The sequence below is a fragment of the Vipera ursinii genome (genome assembly GCF_947247035.1).
Source record: "Vipera ursinii genome assembly, chromosome: 2".
Taxonomy (NCBI): Eukaryota; Metazoa; Chordata; class Lepidosauria; order Squamata; family Viperidae; genus Vipera; species Vipera ursinii.
In genome coordinates this window covers 177,073,069-177,094,766 of record NC_139513.1, presented here as the reverse complement: position 1 = coordinate 177,094,766, position 21,698 = coordinate 177,073,069, and the positions used below count along the sequence as shown (strand labels likewise).

The window sequence follows — 21,698 nt, the reverse complement described above, 5'->3', positions numbered from 1 at the left end:
CATCTTGCTTTCCATAATGTAAGATGTTTCAAATTATGTAGCTAAAAGGTAAAATGGTGACTATTGGGATCAAAGCTGGCACCAAAGGTCAGTTTATCCATAAAGCCAGAGCATGTTGAAGGGTGTCTGACTGAACTCCACTAACTGGGAAAGCTACAGACTCACTGCTCCCTTTCCTCCAATAGATTAGTGCAACAGAGCAGATAGAACAGCTCACTAGCGAAGGGCAAATGTCCACGTGGGGCCAATGACCCAGCCATTCTGCTCAGGGCAGCATCAGCTGGACCACTTTAGCCAGGCCAAAAATGAGATCCATCCTTCCAACATTAAATCAGTCCTCACTTCCCAACCGGTAGAACAAATCTGGCTAGCTCCAGGAAGAAGCACATGACACATTGTCCTGGGCTGCCTTTGTGTGCACCTCACGGGTAGGGAGGAAACTCAGCCAATGTTCCCCTGTGACCAAGCTTACTGGCCAATTCCCACACTGTCCACAGCCCCTTAGTGACCTGCAATCATCTGTTTGGTGGCCTCTTGACATCTGACTAGCAAGAACTCACGGAATGGGAGATATTCATAGTCACACTTGTCTAATGAGTGATCTACTTTTCTACATTCAGTGTACGCACCCCAGACATTGGGAATGGAGGCCTGCAGGTAAAGAAACTGGGCTTGCATCCCATATATGAGCTGGATTGTGCAAATGATGTTGACCCTCTGCATGGAAAGATTTGTCTACTTCTAATGAGGCCAAACGGATGCATTCACCAACACGGACAAAGATAGTACATTGTTAATGGTGCAGGCAGGTTGCCATAATGCCCTGCACATATTCCCCCCCCCCCCGCCATGTAAACACAACTGAATTCTGTGTTCCACAGTGAACAGACATGATAACCCAGAAAAAAGCAGCAGCATAACAAATCCATTCTACTTCTGTGTACTTAGCAAATGAAAACTGGGCCTGCTCTGATGCCTTTCTTTTTGGGGGACTTCAGATTCCTACCTACACAGATGTTCTTTCTTTTTGTCACCTTTCCACTGGTTACTTTGGAAACTGCATTTCCTTCAAGTGTTTGGGGGAAGCTGATCTGAGTGCCCTCATTTGACATTAGCTTACTCCTGAATTACGGGGGTGGGGAGTGTCAAGACTTAACGGACTTCACAAGCTCAGTTCGCTTTGATGTAATTTAAGGGTTTTGCAACTGAATGTTTTTTTTCCTAGACGTACACAGGTCAGAAAATATCTCTCCCTATATTCAGTCCTGCTAGTGAACTGGACTCCGAAAATAAACAGCTGGCTGCTTTCTATCCATGACTGAGCTGCAGGCTTAGAAAATAAATTCTCTCAGTGGGATCTCCGTGCCCCTCTCAAGCTGCTCTTTATGGAGGGCCACCAGATGCTCTCTGAACTTGGTGGCATCAGTCAATTAGCCTGGGTAGACCCAGACTAGAGATTTCCTTCAAGCAAGGCATGAAAATAAAGTAGTTGCTTAGTGGCAGGTCAAGTGGAAGGAAGAAAATCTGTTTTCCTTCTGCCAAGTACAATTTACTATGTGCAAGAACACATACCACTCTGTCCTGGACTTTACTATCAGTCTTTCCTATCAGTTTTCTCAAAGCCTGCTGGATATCAGTTGCAGTCTCCATGCATCTGGAAGTCTCCAGGTTGGAGAAGAAAACTTTAAATTATTAGATGGATGGCCCAAAGTTGCTTCTGTCAAGGATCTTACCATCTGTTCCTACAGATGTATCCTGCATGAAAAAAGGAAAATGCAGCTATTTTGGATGCTGTTAAGGACAGCATAGGAGGCACAAGACCTGACCCTGGTGTGCAGTGCTGCTTCTCAAGAGCCTGTTTGTTTCAATGGGGACTTTCATAGGGAAATGTCCTTACTGGTAGCACTTTTGCCTTGCAACTCTCTTGCTCAAGCACCAAGGGTGTGGCTCCTCTTGACCTTGACACCATAATCTGATGTAGGTCAGGTAGCTCTGACCTTCAGCATGTGTGTCTGCAGAGGATGGGTGAGGTGGAGAAAATATAAAGTGTATGTATGCACTGGTGCAAATTTGTCTAAATCAATCCTGCATTTTCAAAATAATACAAAAACTCCTTTCTCTTGCTCAAAATCTACATCCTTTCCATAATTTTGCCGGTGAGATACAAAAACAGGTGGAAGAGTCCATTTCCACGAGTCCCATTTTTGTTGGCAGAGAAATCTGTCAGATTTCCAGGTTATACAAAACAACTTGACAGACTGAATTTAAAAAAGGCAGGCAAATGACCTTCTTTTACTGGTCTACTATAAAAAGCGTCCTTTCACACTGTATTGTGGTTTGGTATGCTGGCCTGACAGCCGCGGATAGGAAGATATTAGAGGGTGGTGAGCATAGCACAAAACATCATGGGCTGTCCTGACACCACTGGATGACATCGCCAGGGCTCGCTGCCTTGGAAGAGTGAGGAAAATTCTCAGGGATGACTCACACCGTCAGTACCTCTTTACTCTTCTACCATCGGGTGGGAGACATAGAAGTATAGCCAGCCGCACCAACAGGCTGAAGAACAGCTTCTATTCATGGGCTGTCAGGCTCCTGAACAGAACTAATTCTATGTATGATTGACTTGCGGGGCCGGCGCACTGTGCAATTTAGCTCACATGGTGTAACAAGATGGTGGGATCTGTTGTCACTGGGAGTTGTTGGGGGGCATGAAGGGAGGCTCAGCCAATCTCATTGTATACATGTTGCACTTTGATAATAAAGGTTCATTCATTCATTCACTCACTCAAAGATGACCATTCTCCTGCAGAGGGAGTGTTTCTACCACAGATCTAGGGGCAGACAGACAGTGACCTGCCACCTTGCTGTGGCTGTAGCAGTCCTGACCATCTCCAGGATGCAAGTCAATTCAGGTCCTACCAAACTACTTCCAAAGCAGGCACTCTGGGTGAAGAGTGACACATTCTTTGCCTCTCCAGAGAAGCAATGCTCCTTTTCCCTCCATCTCTTGGGAGGACCTCAGTATGTCTAGCTAGCAGCAGCTGGATAGGTTGAGAAGGTGGTGTTCTTCTGCATGGCTGGAGGACATGAGGACAATGCCGTGTATGCGTGCATGTAGCAGAGCCCAAAAACAGCAATGTTACCAAATGGCCAGGCTAAGATGCCAGACTTAACCATCTGTCATGCCTGGGTCTGTTCTCCACCTGGCAGAATTAGCAGCTCCCACTCAGCTTCAGCCTTGCCAAAGCCTCTGAATATAACATATAAAGCAAGAAATAGGAGGAAAGAAAGAAGTCCCTTAATTAAAAAGGGAGAAAAAAACCCTCTGCAAGCAACTATAAATGACTCTGTAACCTCTGCATCTATTACAAATGGCAACATGATATAAAGGCTGTCTTATTCCTTCATATAGCACACCCCTTGGTCCATCCTTCCTTTTATTATCTGAGCTTAAGAACTGGGGAAACAGGGATTGGGAGCCCTGAATTTCTATAAGTCATGATGTTTGTAAGTTGAGGCACCCATGTGACCAGATCCAACTTTATGACTTGTTCTGTTTGTTAAGCAAATTCATGTACTCCTATGGGCATTTTTTGTTGGAAACCAGCAGAAAAGCCTGGAAACTAGTAAAAAAACAAGAATTGAAAAGATATCTGCAGACCCCTCACATCCTGGACATAAATTCTACTCCTTCCCTCAGGATGACATTATAGGGCTTTGTATACCAAAATCCCGAGTGCCGCGTAACAGAGTGAGCGCCTGTTACTCGTCCCAGCTTCTGCCAACCTAGCAGTTCGAAAGCACGTCAAAATGCAAGTAGAAAAATAGGGACCACTATGGTGGGAAGGTAACAGCGTTCCGTGCGCCTTTGGCGTCTAGTCATGCCGGCCACATGACCACGGAGACGTCCTCGGACAAGCGCTGGCTCTTCGGCCTTGAAACGGAGATGAGCACCGGCCCCTAGAGTCGGAAATGACTAGCACGCATGTGCGGGGGAACCTTTACCTTTACCTTTTATACCAAAACAACTAGACACAGGGACAGTTTATTCCCTTATCCCTCACTCTGCCGAACACATAATTCTCACAGTGCTGCCTAGTGTCTATATATACTTACCAATGTAGTGTGGCTGTAGTGTTATTAATTATCGTTATTTTCTTTACTCCTCATCTTTTATTAATATTATTATTTTGTTGCTATGCATATACATTGAAAGCTTTTGTACCGAACACAAATTCCTTGTGTGTCTAATCACACTGGGACAAATAAAATATTCAGTTCAATTCAATTCAATATTGTAAATTGTGGTTCACGTGACTGCGCAATGCTGCAGCCAGCCGTAAAGGTGAGCCAATTGCCAAGCACCCAAAATGCAGTAAAATGACCATGGGAGTGTGTGCAGAACTCTGGAAGTGTAGCTTTTGGGGGTGTTCACTGTAATTTCAAACAGTCACAAAAGTGATGAGTCATTAAGCAAGGACCACCTTTATCATTGGGATGATGCATGTAAAGCTCTTAACAGGCATATAACATATTAAAGTTAAATGTGTTAAACATACATTTCCAAGCCTTATTCATAAATATTCACTTTATTCATATGTTTTCATCTCAAAAACATTCCAACAAGGACCAAGGCACTAAAATTATGCAAAATTCTGATCGACTCCCTGAATAAGGGGAGATAAAACTTGTTATCATTCTTGTCTTCCATCATTCACTGTCAGTAATTCAGTGCTGCATCATGGCACCAGTTGAGGTATTTCCAATCAAGTTAGATGGGAGCAGAACACCAGGTAGAAGCAGCTGGCTGACTGACTGATTTGCCTCAAGCCAAGAAGTTCTTTCTAGGTTTTTAGCCCCATTTTGCCAAATAAAATTACTAAGAGCTGAAAAGTGGCAAATGAATTCCTTTTAACCAGATTGGTTCAAGCTGAGGCTGGCCAGCCCTCTTTTGGGGAAATTTTAATTGGATTCCTGTTCTGATGAATGGGTCGGGTGTGAGGGACTCCATAGCCTCTCCCAACACTCAATAGTATAAAGTGGGGACAGGCTCCACAGAGCGGGTAGGAACCTCTCACTAGGAGCGCTAACTTGAGATGCAAAGAATTATATCCTTTGATTCATTACTTGTCTTCTGGTGGTAGAAATCATGAAGACACTGAAGGAAGTGAGGGGTGGTGTCTCCAAAGAGAAATATTGATGACAAACAGGCTTATAGAGAAAGGAGAAAAGTTAGGAGATGAAACAATGAGGTGGTGGAGGAGAATCCTAGCCAGTTGTGTTTTCGCCACTGACAAATTTGTTCAGCTGAACTGAAGCATTTAATTAGCTTTTTTTTAAAGGAAAGTTGGATTCTTTTAAATTAGACTGGCTGGGCTGACTCTGGGGATGTTGAGATGGGAAGAGTGGAGAGAATGGTAATGGCGAAGAAGTCAAGAAAAGCTATTTGCCCTCCTTTTTCCTCCTTTGCCTGCAATTCCCCAGGGGAACCCAGGTTATTAGCAAGGCTTTTAAGCTTTCCCATCTCACTCCCTCTTCGGGGAACAGGAAAGGGGATGCCAGCTAAACAATTAAGTAAAAGGCAGTTTAAAGTTGGCAAATGCTACTCGGGGAAACGCTGTTTTTAGACTGCAGATTCTGGCTGATGAGAAGCTACTGCCAAAGGCTGGCAGCTGAAGGAAAGACAGAGACAAGTATGGTGAACAACAAAGCAAAGAAAAAGGGTTGCAGCAAAAATGACGATGGGCAAGAAGAAATAGTAGTTTCTAGACTGTGGGCTGCAAAGTACTAAAGCTGGTGGAAAGTATGAGTTCTCAGTATTCAGCACTAGATCCAAGAGAAGCACTGCAAGGCCTGGCATAGGCAAAGCTATAGATTAGTTTTACAACATTCACTTCAGTGAATGAACAGCCTCCAAACAGTGATGGGTTTTCTTGCCCCCAACCACAGGACAAACATGTTCTGGCACTTCTCTTAGTTTGGTTTCCCTGACTTGACTTCATCTCGTCCCCAGCCAGTGAATAAGAAAGGCTTCAACTGCACTTTGTGGCATGCTGGCTGGGGAATACTGGGAGTTGAAGTCCACAGTGCTTAAAACTGTCAAGGTTGAGAAACAATGATCTAACATACCTACTTTTTATAGATGAGACAGTGGCTCATACTGTGTTAACTAAGTAAGCTCTATTTAAAGACCAATAAGGATGGTTGTTTCCTATGTGTTCTATAATCTAAACATTATGTACTTTATAGAAAATATAAGCCATTATTATATCTATATTTACTACATTATCAAGCCATCTGTTTAAATTGGATTAGGACTATATATTAGAATTGTGATTGGATGGCTATATTCATTGAAATAACAAAAAAAATGGCTAGGTAATTTCTGTGGACAGAAGAGGACTCCCAGAAGGTTGGCGTAAATATGTTTGATAAAAACAGGATAATCGAGAAGAGATTATTCATTTATAAACAGTATACTATAAGTATGTGAAAAATACAGAGAAAGGATTAAGACCAGATTATCATTCCTTGCTTCAATATTAAACAACCATTACATTTATATTTATTTATTTATATATATTTATATTTATAGTGTACAAAAAATTTGATCAGTGGAAAAATATCAATGCTTGTAGCCTGCAAAACTATGTTTATTTTTGTTATTAAGGATTAAAACAAAGATGAAATCTCTGAAATAAGCAGCTTAGTTCAAAAGAGATTACAAAACTAATGCAGAATACTTGGAATTTAAGCAAATTTGAAAAAAGTTATAATATAAAACTCAGAATATCACCCTCATCCACAAGCTGTTCCTGAAGTATGGTTCAGAATCCAAACATGTTAGAAAATGTATGAATGAATGGATGCAAAATCCAAATAGAACAATTTATATACTACAATGGGAATATCAATGGAAGATATTAAATTTACTGTTAATATTATACTTAAGAGAAGACAAATGCACAATGTTTTGCTGCTGATATATTGTTTCATTGCTGTTAGCCCTACCAGGTAGATGAGACCAAAAAGAGATGCTATGTAGACCTAAAACTACTTTAAGATTGACTATAGTACAGAATCTTGCAGGTCTGAATGTGCTTCCCCTCTTTCCTTGTTTATATATTATGTGAAGGGGTGGGGGCTGTCTGAAATGTTTTTGTAACCTTCCCCTCTCATCTGGGCTTAAGCAATGTTTATCTACAGTACATATTGCCCTGGTAACAAATCTTCCTCTCTACATAAAGGTCACCCTCTTTTTCCCCCAAAATTTCTGATTGTCAAAATGGTCAATTCATATTCCAGAAACTGCTGGAAACACAATGTAATTATGCCAGATCATTATTAGGCCTACCTTACTGATTTATTCTGACTGATGAGTCTTATTATATTGACTTATGCTAATTACTAGACACTGACTTAATCAGGGATGTTTCTAAAATGCCAAACTGATTTGAAAAACTACCTGGTAAGTAAAACATCTTCCCAAAATAAAAGAAAAATTAACTAGTAAAGAACTTAAAGAATAAAAAACCAATGGCAGAAAACTCAATAAGAATTTATTCAAAGAAAATTTTAAACAGATCGTGGCACTAGATGTATTTGGAATACTAGGACCTTTGCTGAGATTTTTGAAGAATTGAGTAAAGAAAATAATTGTTCCATAGGAAAATAAATTGTTATAGTCCAGGCCTTTTCAACTTTATCACAGATTGTACCACTTTTAGGACATGACAATATTTGAGTACCACCAATGCTTAGCAAGGTGTCAAAAACTTGATGACTAAAAAAAAGGGGGGGGAGATTTTGGGTTTTACTGATTAGATACATTTGTTGTTATAGAATTGGCTAGTTTATAATATTATGGAAAAGTAAAACCTTGAGGTTCAATGTTAATGCTTCCTTCTACTGCAACAGAGGAAATCTGTTCTTTTTCTCTTCTCTCCCTCACTTTCCCCCACCTTTTCCTCCGCACTGTGTCCTACTATTTGCTTTTGTATTTTTGTATTTTATTCTAAAATCTAATATTACAAACTGTAGGAAAAAAGGAAAAAAGTACCAGTTTTAATTTCTTTGGTGACTGTTCCTTTGCTGAATCACTTTCCCTTTGCACTGACAAATGTATGATGAATGTATCCATGTTTATTAATATGCACCACTACAAGCTAGGTCAGGGGTCTTCAAATTTGTGGACTTCAACTCCCAGAATTCCTCAGCCATCATGGCTGGATGAGGAATTCTGGGAGTTGAAGTCCACAGGTCTTAAAGTTAAGTTTGTAGACCCCTGAGCTAGCTGGTTGGCCCTTCTTAGCTCTCCTTCCACAGTGTAATAAGAATGCACACACACCCCAATCCCTTCCCTTGTACCCTTAAAGACACAGGAATCAAGTGCAAAGCAAGAAAGGCTCACAAAATAAATACATAAATTCTGAGTTGTTTTTTTCTTCTTCTTTAAACTGCCTCAGGGGTGTCACACGTCACAATGTTGCAATTCAAGACAGAAAGGCTCCTGTAATTGTGAAAAGCTTTAGTTTTAAAATTAAACCTGTTTACCTTCAAAGAAAACTTTTTGAAAGCCATAGACAGACTCAAGATAAGGGGGTAAAACTAATTATATTTGTTTAAAGGGATTAAACCTACGGAAGTCAACGCTTTGGACTCATTGCTAGCCTAAAATACAGACTAAAATATTCCAATAACCAAAGCACACAAAGGAGCCTCTGAATTACAAAACGCTGTAAAAACTGTACAAAAATCGTTATGGTAACCCAATCAAGCTGCCAGCTGATCCAGAACTAAATAAACCCACCTCCTTTCTGACATGCTGGCTTTTCATTTCATCAGTGCTGTTTGCATTCTCCTGGCTGGAGATGAACCAAGGGACCTTTTCTTCCAGCAACAGCTGCTGCTTCTCTGTCCGTTTCCTCCCTGCCGGCTGACCTCTTCTTCTCTTTCTCTGTTGTCTTTTTTTCCCCTTTCCTGCCCAAACCACCTCCTTTTATAGCCTCTCCTCTGCTCCTCACCTTTTTCTTCAGTTCACTTCCAACTTCCTGCTGCTTCCAGAAGCACCAATCAGCTGGAACCCTGCTGGCTCCTGGGGCTTCTGCAGAGCCCAGACAGTCCTGCAGTTGCCTCTCCTTCAGGCTTGGCTCCCTTCTGCTCATTCCCCTCCCCTGCTACACTTGGCTAGCAGTCGCGTACCACCTACCACATGGCAAAGTACCACAGGTGGTACGCATACCACTGGTTGAAAAGCCCCATTATAGTCTATCAGGAAAAATTGAAAACAAAGCAACAAAGAAACTGAGACTTCCTGAATACAGAATTATGCCACTAAAGGGTACTCAAGTTCCAGACAAGAAAAAGAAAAGTAAAATTTAGAAAATGTCAGATAAAAGTATGGCATTTCAACAGTTTTTGAAGAATTGTGACAAAAATTTATAACTAATCTGCCAGCAATAATCACTGCACCTGTAAATGTATTTTAACGATTATAAAGAAGAGGTCAAGGATGTGACAGCCAACAATATGGAAAAAATTATGGGCAAACAGAATGGTACCCAAGAATTCCATAGATAGCAAAAAAAAAACAAACCCAAATAGATCATCAAACACATCAACCCAAAAGAGTCACTTGAGACAGAAATAATCAGGCTCGTGATATCATACTTCTGACATATTATGCAAAGGGAAGTCTATAATGCTGGGAAAGGTGGAAAGAAACAGAAGAGGATGACCAGCAGTAAGGTAGATGGACTCAATTACAGTAGCAGTAAGTGTACTACTGTATTTGAAGAGCTGAAGAAAAAGGCTGGCAATAGAGCCTCATGGATAAAAACTAGCTATGTCATCTAAGAGTCAAGAATGACTTGATGGCACATAATCATAATCATCACTAACTAGTATCTTCATAAATGACTTAGATGAGGGAACTGAAGGGAACTCATCAAATTTGCAGATGACATCAAACTGGCAGGAGTAGCCAACACCCCAGAAGACAAACTCAGGATCCAAAAACATCTTGACAAACTTGATAAGCCCTATCCAACAAAATGAGTTTCAATGTGGCGAAAAGCAGTTTTACAGATTGGGCAAGACCTGGCTTAAAAACAGTAACTGTGAGAGGGACCTAGTGGACAATCACTTGACTATGAGCCAGCAGTGTACAGCAGCCGCCAAAAAACCTAATACAATCCTGGGTTGTATGAACAGAGAGAGAGAATCAAGATCACACAAAGTATTAGTACCGCTTTATAAAACCCTAGTAAGACCACACCTGGTATCCTGCAGCCAATTTTGGTCACCATATCTCAAAAAAAATATTGAGTTTGGAAAAAATTCAGAGAAGAGCAACTAAGATGATCAAAGGCCTGGAGACTAAAACATATGAAGAACGGCTGCAGGACTTGGGTTTGGCTAGTCCAGGATTAGGCAACCTTGGCTCTTTTATGACATGGACTTCAACTCCCAGAATTCCTGAGCTGCCATTCGTGGTAGGAGGCCGCACAGCACTTTGGGCTGTTGCCACTGCTCACAGCAGGAGGCTGTGCGGTGTTTTGGGCTGTTGCAACCGCTTGCGGGAGGTCACATGGTGCTTCACAGCATTGCTGCGCTCACAGCAGGATGCCGCACAGTACTTCGGGCCGGTGGCAACAGCTCAAAGCACTGTGCAGCATCCTACCGTGAACATCACCAGCTTGAAGCACCGCGCAGGTGATCAACTGTGAATGTAGAATATACTTAGCTTGTAATCACAAAGGTGCTTTTTCAAAAGGCAATTAGACTTTGTTTTTCTTTGAAGACATTTCACTTCTCATCCAAGAAGCTTTTTCAATTCTGACTGAATGGTGGAGGATGGAAGGATTTATATTCCCTGCTGTCACCTGATTGTTAGCACTCTTTTTGGAGGTTAAGGCCACTTGGAGTTTTATTTGTGCCCTTAGGGTCTTCTGAATAGTTACATACCCATTTGCATTATTTAGGTAACCCTGAGGGCATTAGATGGTAAATTTTCTTGATAGAAATCTATCAACTGTAACCTCAGTTGTTGCTAAATTGAGTAAGTCAGAAGACAGGGAAGGAAATTTTTGAAAAGCAGTGTGTTAGAATACTGTTGATTTAAAGATTTCATCAATTTTCTTCCAACTGGCCTCATTTTTTCACTTACATTACTTTTTTTCTTCTAGTCCAGTAGGATGTAGAATGCTCAGAATTACTACCAAAATACTATTTCTGTATGTCCTGAAACTATTGATTACTTTTGTCCTAGCATCTGTACGTTCATAGCCAGACTCACAGAAACCTCACCATGCAGTTCTGGAATGTTTTAACCATAGTATCCTAGATACATGAAGTCAATGTATGGAAATCACGGTCTATGATTGTGACTGGGCACGCATTAACAAATGGAATGACGCAATTGTGAGACTTGACATAAATTATTTTTAATTTTTTCTTTTAATTAAAGTGGGAGGTTTTTACTTTATTCTCCTAGCCGTTTCCAGGTGGTTAACAAAGGATAAGATTTCTGATGGAGGATTAAATAATATATTTCATTAATGGAGCTGATCATTATCAGACATATCAGAAATTGCATTTTGTAACAATACTGAAGATGTCAGAAAACCCTCAAATTTTTAACCAAAATACCATAAAAATCCAATTGGCCATGCACTTTTCATGGCATTTTGCTTAATAATTTGAGGATCTACTTATACATGGATGGGCTTATATACAATTATATATACATACCATTACATGTGGGAAATATTTTTAAAAACTATTATCATGATCCATTTTCTATTACTGTACTATATTTTATTACACATTTCACTGTATACTGTATTTTATTGCATTGCATTTCAATGTATTTACACTATATTTCATTGTACACCCAAGGCCTTCATTTCCGTTTCTATGGCATCCTGCTTGTAATCCACAGACCTAAATTAATATTAAATTGTTAAATCCCCATGATGATGTTAAACTACTTTTGATAACTTGTAATAAAACGGAACCACTTGTACCTTTAGGGACATTTAGGGAAAGCAGGATTGAAATCAAGGACAAATCTACAACGGATTGCACCGTTACACTGCCCCTATCCCATTTGCTAAAAATTAACACCATAGTGAACTCGTCTGGTCAATTTCAAGACATTAAGACATTTTCGCATTGATATTTTTGGATGCTGAAAAAGCTTTTGATCAGTTGAATTGGCAATTTTTATTGAAAGTTGTTGATAAAATGAATTTTGGGGATAATTTTTTATATTCTCTTAGGGCTATATATCAACAACAATCGGCACAAATTATAATTAATGGGGGATTAACAGAGGTATTTAAAATTGAAAAAGGCACAAGACAGGGATGTCCACTATCACCATTGTTGTTTGTTTTAACATTGGAGATTTTATTAAAATTCTTGAATCAACTATAATAAAGGGAATAAAAATAAAACAGAATGATCATAGGTTAAGAGCCTTTGCGGATGACTTGGTTTTGACATTATCTCAACCGATTCAATCGGTTATAGACTTGATGGAAATTATAACTCAATATGGGAAAGTTTCTGGTTTTAAGGTTAATAATAATAAGACTAAAATATTATCTAAAAACATGACAATGAATGAAAAGGAATTTAGTTAAATTGACAGGTTATGAAATAGTGAAAATGGTTAAATATTTGGGAGTATATATTACAGTCTCTAATGTGAAATTATATAAGAATAATTATGAGACATTATGGTTAAAAGTACAAAAGGACCTAAATAATTGGAAAAAATTACAATTATCTTTGTTGGGGAAAATTGCAGCTGTTAAAATGAATGTTTTACCAAAGTTTCTCTTTTTGTTTCAAATGATACCTATTTTGAAAAAAGATGCTAATTTGGACGAATGGCAGAAGGGTATTAATAAATTTATCTGGGCGGGGAAAAAACCAAGAATTAAACTTAAGATTTTACAAGACACACGGGAAAGAGGAGGACTTAAGGTGCCTAATTTGAAATTATACTATAATGCAGTGGTTTTAACACTGGTTAGTGATTGGCTTAATTTAACAAATAAAAGAACACTATCTTGAGTGATGGGACTTATTATATGGGTGGCATGCATATTTAATTTATGAGAAAAAAGTTGACAAGGCTTTTAAATCTCATATTTTAAGAAGTGCTTTATTGCGTGTCTGGAAAAAGTATTATTATAAGTTAAATTATAAAATACCAACCTGGGGGATTCCTGGACACGCGATAGATAGTGTATCTATGGGTGTGAATTTGGATATGATTTCTTATAAGGAATTACTTAGATTGGTAGGGAATGATCGGCAATTAAAGTCGTTAGCTAAGTTAAAACAAGAAAATATTGTACAGTCCTGGTTCCAGTATACTCAATTGCAAGCTAGGTGGAAGTTAGATCAGAAGGTTGGTATTACATTAATGGATGAAAATTTGGTAAAACAGATTAAAGATCAAAATCGAGCACATATAAAGAGAATTTATAATGCTTTAATAGAATTGGATTCGGAAATGGAATTAGTTAAAGATTGTATGGTAAAGTGGGCCCAAAATATTCAAGAACCGATCCCATTGGATATATGGGAGGTAATTTGGGTCAGAAATGTGAAATTTACCCAGGCCCAAAATTTAAGAGAAAATTTTTATAAAATGTTTTATAGATGGCATCTGGATCCTAAAACGTTGTCTTGTATGTATCCTAATTTACAGCCCAAATGTTGGAGATGTGGTAGTTTGGATGCTACTTATTTTCATATCTGGTGGACCTGTAGAAATATAAAAACTTTTTGGATTAAAATTTGGTGGAACATTCAAAAGATTTTCAAGAGAAGGATAAAGTTTACTCCACAATTATTTTTATTGGGTGTTATTACAGATTGTGATACTAAAGAAACTAATTTGATGTTGAATTTGATAACAGCTACAAGGCTATTGGTAGGGCAATATTGGAAGGATAACTTGCCTACTATAGAAGAATGGACGCTTAAAGTGTCAAATCTAGCAGAAATGGCTAAGATTTCTGCTTATTTGAAGGCTCATTCACAAGAAAGATACATTTTGGTCTGGAGAAGATGGATAGATTATATTCAGAATAAATATGGGACTAAAAAGTTCCATTTAGCCTGAGTAAATTTTAGATTGTTATTATTATTAATAGTTTATTGTAGTGGAATTTTTATTAGTTTTAATTATATGGTATTATTATTTTTGGTATTAGTATTGTTTAATAACTTGGATATTGTATTGTTTAATAACTTGGATATTAATTTGTTTGTTTTTACTATTATTATTTTTATTTTGCTTGTATTTATGTCAAAGGGGAGTTAAAGCACATTATGAACTTGGTTATTTATATAGTTGGTTAATGTTAGTTAGATTATGATTATTATATTTGAAACCCTGTACTCAGCTCTGGGAAGTGGGGGAGGGAGGGGGGGTTAGGGTGGGTTGGTTTTGGGGATTATATTGTAACTTTTATAAAACTTTTCAATAAAAAAGCCATTTTTGTAGTGGAGGAATATATTACGCGCCAGCTCTTCGCCGAGGTACGCGCATTGCTCCGAGGCAGAATAGAACAGAATAGGCAGAAAAGGACAGAACAGCCCCAAGACAGGGGTTTGCAACCAGGGGTGCGAAAACTTGGGTTTTCAAAATTATAGTATATATGCATAATTCGTTGCTATTATTTCGAACTTTTGTAAGGGGTGCGAGAATACATCAGAAGCGTTTTAGGAGTGCGGGGTATAGAAAAGGTTGGGAGCCGCTGCCCTAAGAGGATACCCAAATATTTCACATGCATTAATTTTTTAGACAAAAGCCTTTTTGCAGTCGCGCTACAATTGAGGAACCTTAGTAGGAGATTCCAGAAAAACTACAGCTGTGCAAATTTTCATGTAAACAAATGTCGTTAAGATGCCATCGCTCCTTTGAAGCTTTCCCAAATCCTAATGCACGGTTTAACGAAGCCATGTTGTGTCGTAAAGCACTTGTGCAAAGACACTCTGCAAATATAAAGCAAAGACAAAAAAAACATCGGAATCAGTCAACTTTGTGTCACACTTTACTGTTTCTATGACGAATACCATTCACCGCCTCCCAGCAAAACCTCCACGAACATTCGCAACGTTCCAAAGATGGAGGTGCCCGCGGCGATGAATAAACTTCAAAATGGCGGCCGACATGCGCCGGAATCCAAGATGGCACCGCCCACGGGAAGAGGGGGCTAATTCCAAGATGGCGCCTTCTATAGTTCCGGTCACCTGCTAAGCGCGTTGCAACATGGCGGCCCCTGGAAGCCGGCTGCTTCTCGGTGGCGTCAGGCTGTATAACGCCAAGCCGCTTAAGTTACAACTGAAGGGAATTTATCGGCCGGACCCTGTCGATCCCTCCACTCCGGCCTGGCAGCTGACATCCGAATATGAAGCCAAGCTGTTTGGGCGCTATGGGCAGGCCTCCGGGGTGGACCCGGCCCGGTTGTGGCCGTCGCTGGAGAAGCTGCAGGAAATGGAAGCTGAGGAGAGAATCTGGTACCCCTCCTTGAAGGAGATGCAGCAGTCGCTGGATGCCAAAGAGAATGAGGCCCAAGCCAAGCAGAGGCAGAAGTGAGGAAGACAGAAGGAGGGAGGGCTGGAGGGAGGAGGCAAGGCGCCGTCTCTCGAGCCAGCGGGGCTGAGGAAACCCGCGAGCGCCCTTCACGCGTGGGGGATCGCCGGGATGCAATTTCAGCCTTCGGGGTTTGCTGGGACAGCGCTGAGTCATCTGTTCTTAGCGTCAGTCTAATCCAGGATTTCTTAACTCTTTTGCTCTCGGGAGCAAAATTACGGAGGACCTCAAAACATCTTTTGCTTTTATGGGTTATAATTCAACATAGGCTGACAAATAATTTTGATTTCGCGGACCCGTAAGAAGGGCTTCGGGACAAACCCCCCCCCCCGGCCCGGCTGTACAGCCACACTTTAAGAAACACTGGTCTGATCAAAGGAGCTTTGTAAATGGCTGGTCCGGTGAGCCCATTTGCCATGAGCCACGAATCCACACACTTTAGGAATGAGCCCTTCAGTTGGCCTTAGGCTTCTGACTTGCCCAATTGCACACTCTTTCCGAAGCCACATCAGAGAGGTTGTTGCAGAATAATCGGACTATACAGAGGAAGGCCTCTTGCAGCAATATGAAATGAAAATTATATACCTCTAAGACTCTTGGGGTGGGAATAAGGATTTGTGAGTTGCAAAGGGTGAATTAGTAGATCTCCGAGAGCAGAGCAGCAGCCATAAGTATTTGTTCCGTGTCCATCTTTTGGGCAATTATTTCTGCACCAATAAAAATCCTTTTATTTTTTCATTTTGCATATTTAAATATAGTTTGCTCTGTAGGCATTTTTACTCCTGGTGTAATTTCAGCTGTATTGAAGAATGCTAGTAGAGCTGTCCTGGGGTTGGGGGGCGGGATTCGTAGGTGTGCCATGAGTGTACCCATTTGAAGCAAAGCATCTGATAAAATTCAGAGCAAACAATCTTTGTATTAATAAAAACTAAGCAAAATTGAGATTGCCATGCTATGGTTTAGTGTTCCTGCTCTTACCTGGTAGATAAGTTCCAGAGCAAGGTGATGAAGGATTGCTTTGCTCAGGCAACTTCTTTTCAAGTGCCCTCTAAGGCTTTACTCTTTCTTCCTTCTCATGAAGTGGTGGAAGTGCCAAATGAATCTGGGCATAGTATATACGGTAATCTAGACAAAATTAAAATACTATTGATAGATGACTTTTTTGTAGAGCAGTGTTTTTCAACCTTGACAAACTTAAGAAGTGTAGACTTTAAATCCCAGCTGGCTAGGGAATTCTGGAAGTTGAAATTCACACATCTTAAACTTGAAAAATACTGCTGTAGACTAGAGAAATATGATATTCTATATCAGATTGCAGGTTCTTTTAAGGAGCACATTAACATGCTCATGTTAGATGGCAGATAAGATGGCATTTGTTATGTGATATTTCCACTGATTTGAGCCTTTATTGTAACTCTGATTTTTCTACATTACTTTGAGGACTCAAGTGGTATAAAATGCAATTTGTAAATTGCTGATTTAACAGGTTAAATTGAACACCTCTCAATATTTTAGATCAATGTCATGGTATCTCTATGAACACTAACCAAAATGAATATTTTAAATTGTAAAACTATTGTAGATTTGGGTGTTAGAATAACTATTTAGTATGAACCTACTCACCCATTAAAATGAAAACGCTGTTAATAAAGTGAAAACATATTTTCTATATCTAGAGCTGTACAATATTTTGTTTCATAGTTTTGTCTTTTGCTTTATAGAGAGGAGATAATTGCTGCCAAAATGGCCAAAATGCCACAGATGATAAAAGACTGGCAGAGGGAAAAACAGCAACGCAAGCTCAAAGAACAGCAAGAAAAAGAACGACGGCGGTTGTTACTGGCTGAGGCCCGGGAGCAATATGGCTATCATCTGGACCATCACAGTCCTGAATTCCAAGAGATGGTAATGGAGAGGGAGAAGATTAAACGGATGGAGCAGAAGGAGGAGAAAAAACGTATGAGAGGGATTCTGGCCAAAAAAGCAATGGAAAGCAAAATTCTTGCCTCATCTCCAGATAACAAGAAGGAGATGGCTGAACAAAAAGATACCTAATATACTGTATTATGAGTCTTTGAAATAAGTCTGCTTACAGATTGTGTAATATAATTCTCAGAGTTCCAGTTGGTTTACTGTACTTCTCATCATGCATTAAAGGCCAACTTAGAATTCTTATGGAACGTGGAATGCTTCACTGCACAGAACAATCTAATGTCTTTTCTCTGCCCTGCCATGACCATTTGGAGCTTCAGCAATAGATTTTTAAATAGCGAATGCATTCTCAGAATTCCTTTTCTCTCAAAAGAGCAAGCCCTGTTTCCATCACCAGGCTGTGACCTATTTGGAACTGGGCCACACAAGAGATGGGCTGGTGTGCTTGCACAGATCCATTTGTGCAACAGGCACCCTAAAAGTTTCTTGCATGAGTAGAACTGCATGCTTGCATCCTGGCCATCCACTCGTACAATCCAGTTACCCTCCCCCCACCCCTCTGGGCCAGGCCACCAAACCACCTGCTCTAAAAGCAGAGCGGTGAGAGCAGAGGCTGAATGGGACAAACGCACCCTGCTCAACTTCCCTGACTCACCAAGTGTGCCTGTGCAGGACACCCAATCTGCTTTTGGAGCGTCAGGCAGCCTCAGTGAGTCTGAAGGAGCATAGGACTGTGCCACCAAAGGCTTCAACAGACAAAAGGCTTCGGGGGAGCAATCACGTGCTGCTTTAGGCCTTCTGTCCTTTTTGGCATGAAGAAGCCTGAAGGATCACGAAACTGCGCCCCCAAAGCTTTTCTTTGTAGACCTGCACATAAGTGTGCATGCCAGCACACTGCTCACACAGCCCCATTCCCCTCTCCCCACCCCCAGCCAGGCCTCAGCAAAGTTGGGGACCGCTGATCTAACTAACTGCCATATTCAGTTTGTTGAATAAATATGTCTGGAGTTTTAAGTGAAAAATATTTACTTTTAACCAAATGCTGGGATGTGGTTAAATATATTTGTGAGGCATCTAAAAACAAGTTGGAGGTTGTGTAAAGGTAAAGGAGTTGCCCGACTATAGGAGTCAGCTCTCATCTGTCTCAAGGGCCATTGAGCCAGTGCTGTCCGAAGACATTTCTGTGGTCATGTGGCCAGCATGACATCACAGAGTACTATTACCTTACTACCAAAGTGCTACCTGTTTACTCACATTTGTATGCTTTCAAACTTTTAGATTGGTAGGAGCTAGGGCAAGGACGGCAGCTCATCCCATTCCATGGTGCTCAGGTTTCAAAACTGGGCTATTGGCTTTCCAGCCGACAAGCCCAGTGTCTTAACCATGGAGCCATAGGACCACCCTAAGGTTGTGTCCCAGATAATTTTGGCTGGACGTTGTTTGATACATTTCTTAATGATAACATTACTAAATTTAACTTGAAAAATTGTCCTCAGTAATGGCTTCAAAGGAGGAATGTCCCTGACATTATTCTTCAGCCTCTTATTAAAGGTAAAAGAATGTAAAGTATTGAATCTATTATAGTTGTATATAGCAACAAAGATACCAATTGAATGGGCCAAGGAATAAACTTGACATTTCTTCCCATTCCTTGACCAGGTTCACTCTTCTCAATGTGTATAGGTAACAGGGCTTTTTAACCAGTGGTACGGGTACCACCTGTGGTACATTGGCACCTGGCAGGTGGTAAGCGACCATCCTAGAAAAGTGGTAGTGGGGGAGGGTAATGAGCTGAACCAGTGGCAGCACCGCACAAGCCTGAGCGAGAGACAGCTGGAACTGCAAGGCTGTCAGGGCTCAGCGGAAGCACCAGGCTCCAGCTGGAATGTTGCAGCATCTCCAGGGTCTTGTGATTTACATTCAGATGCTTGGCAACCGATTCATATTTATGATGGTCACAGTGTCCCAGGGTCATGTGAAGTGACCAAAACATGCTGCAACCACCCAGTAGAGGGGGGAATAAAAACCAAACCCCCACCCCTGCTACCAATCCTCAACAGAAATGCTCACAACAGTGAAAACCTCGGACAGGAGGAAGAACGCCGCCAGGCAGGCAGGCAGGTATCTTGCTCAGCTGTGGCTTGGGAGGCACTTTTTTCAGTGCCATTGTAACTTTGAACAGTCACTAAGCAAACTGTTGTAAGTTGAGAACTACCTGTACTTCATCACTTTTTTCCTTTTTTTTGGTCAAGTTTTTGACACCTTGCTAGGCGACTGGTGGTACTCAGATGTTGCCATATCCTAAAAGTGGTAAAATGGTTGAAAAGGTTGAAAAGTCCTGGTATAGGATTCACACTAAGGATGTACGTAAATAGACATGGATTTGTGCTATGAAGGTCTGCTCTGAATTTTGGCATATTTGTCCTATTCCATTCACAGTTCTGTACCAGCACCTTTCAGCATTTTTCCTGAATTCAGGTTGAGAATCTGGATTGATTGCCATTATGCTTCCTGCAGCATTCCATACAGCTGGAATAATTCAACCCACCAAATGATGGATTTGCTGCATTCAAGCAAACAATGATTTTGGCTTAATGCCTCCATCTTTTACAGATGTTCGTTTGTTTTAAATTTGTCCTTAATTGACAATAACTATGAAAGGGAGAACCCACCAAATCCATACAAAAAGAGGTATTTACCCACTAAATACTTTATCCTGGATAGCTGTGCCTCAGCAGAGGACTTTTGAAAACACTGTACACACAACCCCTTCTGCCTTAACTCCCGTATGCACCCTGTAGCTGAAGGAGAGACTGATGGTTAGTGTGGTACTGTGTAAAAAGCAGATGGTAGGCTGCCTTCACTACAAACTGCTTGGCTGAAAAGGTTTGGTCCACAGTAGCAGGTTCAGAAAGATTTGTACCAGTACCTGTAAATTAATACTCTGGTTCCCTCTAGTGGCAAAGCTAGAGGTGCAGAATTTCATTGAATCTGCACAGTAGGGAACTAAAGAAGGAAACTATTCAAAGTAGGTCAAAGTTCTTGCCATCTAACAATATTTTAAATAAAAGGTTTGTTTTTCCTTTTGTGGCTAATTAGGTCCTCAAAATGGCACATACCTTCAGAATTACGTAAGGGCTCTCTTGACAGTCCTTATTTTTTCTGGATTTTGGAAAACGTGTTCAAATCACATATATTCTCCAACCTACTGTTACTTTGGAAGAACTATTGACACAATGCATATCAACAATTATTTAGAGGAAGTATGTTTGTGGAGGCTAGAACATACAAGGAACGGTTACTGGAACTGGGTATGTCTAGTTTAACGAAGAGAAGAGTGAGGGGTGACATGAGAGCAGTGTTCCAATATCTCAGGGGCTGCCAAAAAGAAGAGGGAGTCAAGCTATTCTCCAAAGCACCTGAAAGCAGGACAAGAAGCAATGGATGGAAACTAGTCAAGGAGAGAAGCAACCTAGAACTAAGGAGAAACTTCCTGACAGAACAATTAACCAGTGGAACAACCTGCCTCCAGAGGTGGTGAATGCTCCAACACTGGAAGTTTTTAAGAAGAGACTGGACAGCCATTTGTCTGAAATGGTATAGGGTTTCCTGCCTGAGCAGGGGGTTGGACTAGATGACCTCCAAGGTCCCTTCCAACTTTATTATTATTATAAATAATCCTTTTCTGTTTTAAAGGAAGTATTGAAAATGAAAGGTAATGAATACATAGCATAACTACTAGCTTTCATTAAGCAGAAGCAAAATTTCTTATGGAAATCACTATTTTACAAATGTATTTAAGATTAATCAGTACTGGAACCAGGATTCCTCCCATTACTAAATTATATAATTCACTTATCAAATTTTTTCAAAAATATTTTTGAGCTATGAATTTTCACATGCTTTTTTATTTTACTACTGATGGAAGAAGTATTTTGTGTGCCTCTTTTACATGGTACATTGTCATTTAGGCAATAGTTTCTTACTATTATGTCATGGGAAGTAATTTACAGTAATTTGTATTCAGCTTGCAGTAAGTTAGGTCTGAATTCCTTGTTCCTCATGACAATTGGATTGAGATGTCTGTGTAGATGCTGACTATGTAAATGGCGCTGCATCATCTTGAATATAAGAATTTACTGGG

At 40.3% G+C, this 21,698-nt stretch overlaps 1 protein-coding gene and 1 long non-coding RNA gene across 2 annotated transcripts in view; one reads left to right on the top strand and one right to left on the bottom strand.

Annotated features, from left to right (window-relative positions):
• LOC310636213 overlaps positions 1-16,849 on the bottom strand; it is a 136,689-nt gene extending 119,840 nt beyond the window's left edge. The window contains exon 1 of the long non-coding RNA XR_014491641.1: positions 16,601-16,849. This is a non-coding gene — a long non-coding RNA (uncharacterized lncRNA). The remainder of the gene's footprint in view (positions 1-16,600) is intronic.
• On the top strand, positions 15,188-18,594 carry GADD45GIP1 (GADD45G interacting protein 1). Its single transcript, XM_083355824.1, has 2 exons — positions 15,188-15,621; positions 17,344-18,594. Exons 1-2 carry the CDS (start codon positions 15,299-15,301, stop codon positions 17,675-17,677), a joined length of 657 nt encoding a protein of 218 aa, XP_083211950.1. The 5' UTR covers positions 15,188-15,298; the 3' UTR covers positions 17,678-18,594.
• The last annotated feature ends 3,104 nt before the right edge of the window (positions 18,595-21,698 follow it).

Coding starts and splice junctions, on each gene's coding strand:
- GADD45GIP1 (XM_083355824.1), top strand. CDS start 15,299: ATGGCGGCCCCTGGAAGCCGGCTGCTTCTCGGTGGCGTCAGGCTGTAT. Junction 15,622..17,343: donor CAAGCCAAGCAGAGGCAGAA/GTGAGGAAGACA, acceptor TTTGCTTTATAG/AGAGGAGATAATTGCTGCCA.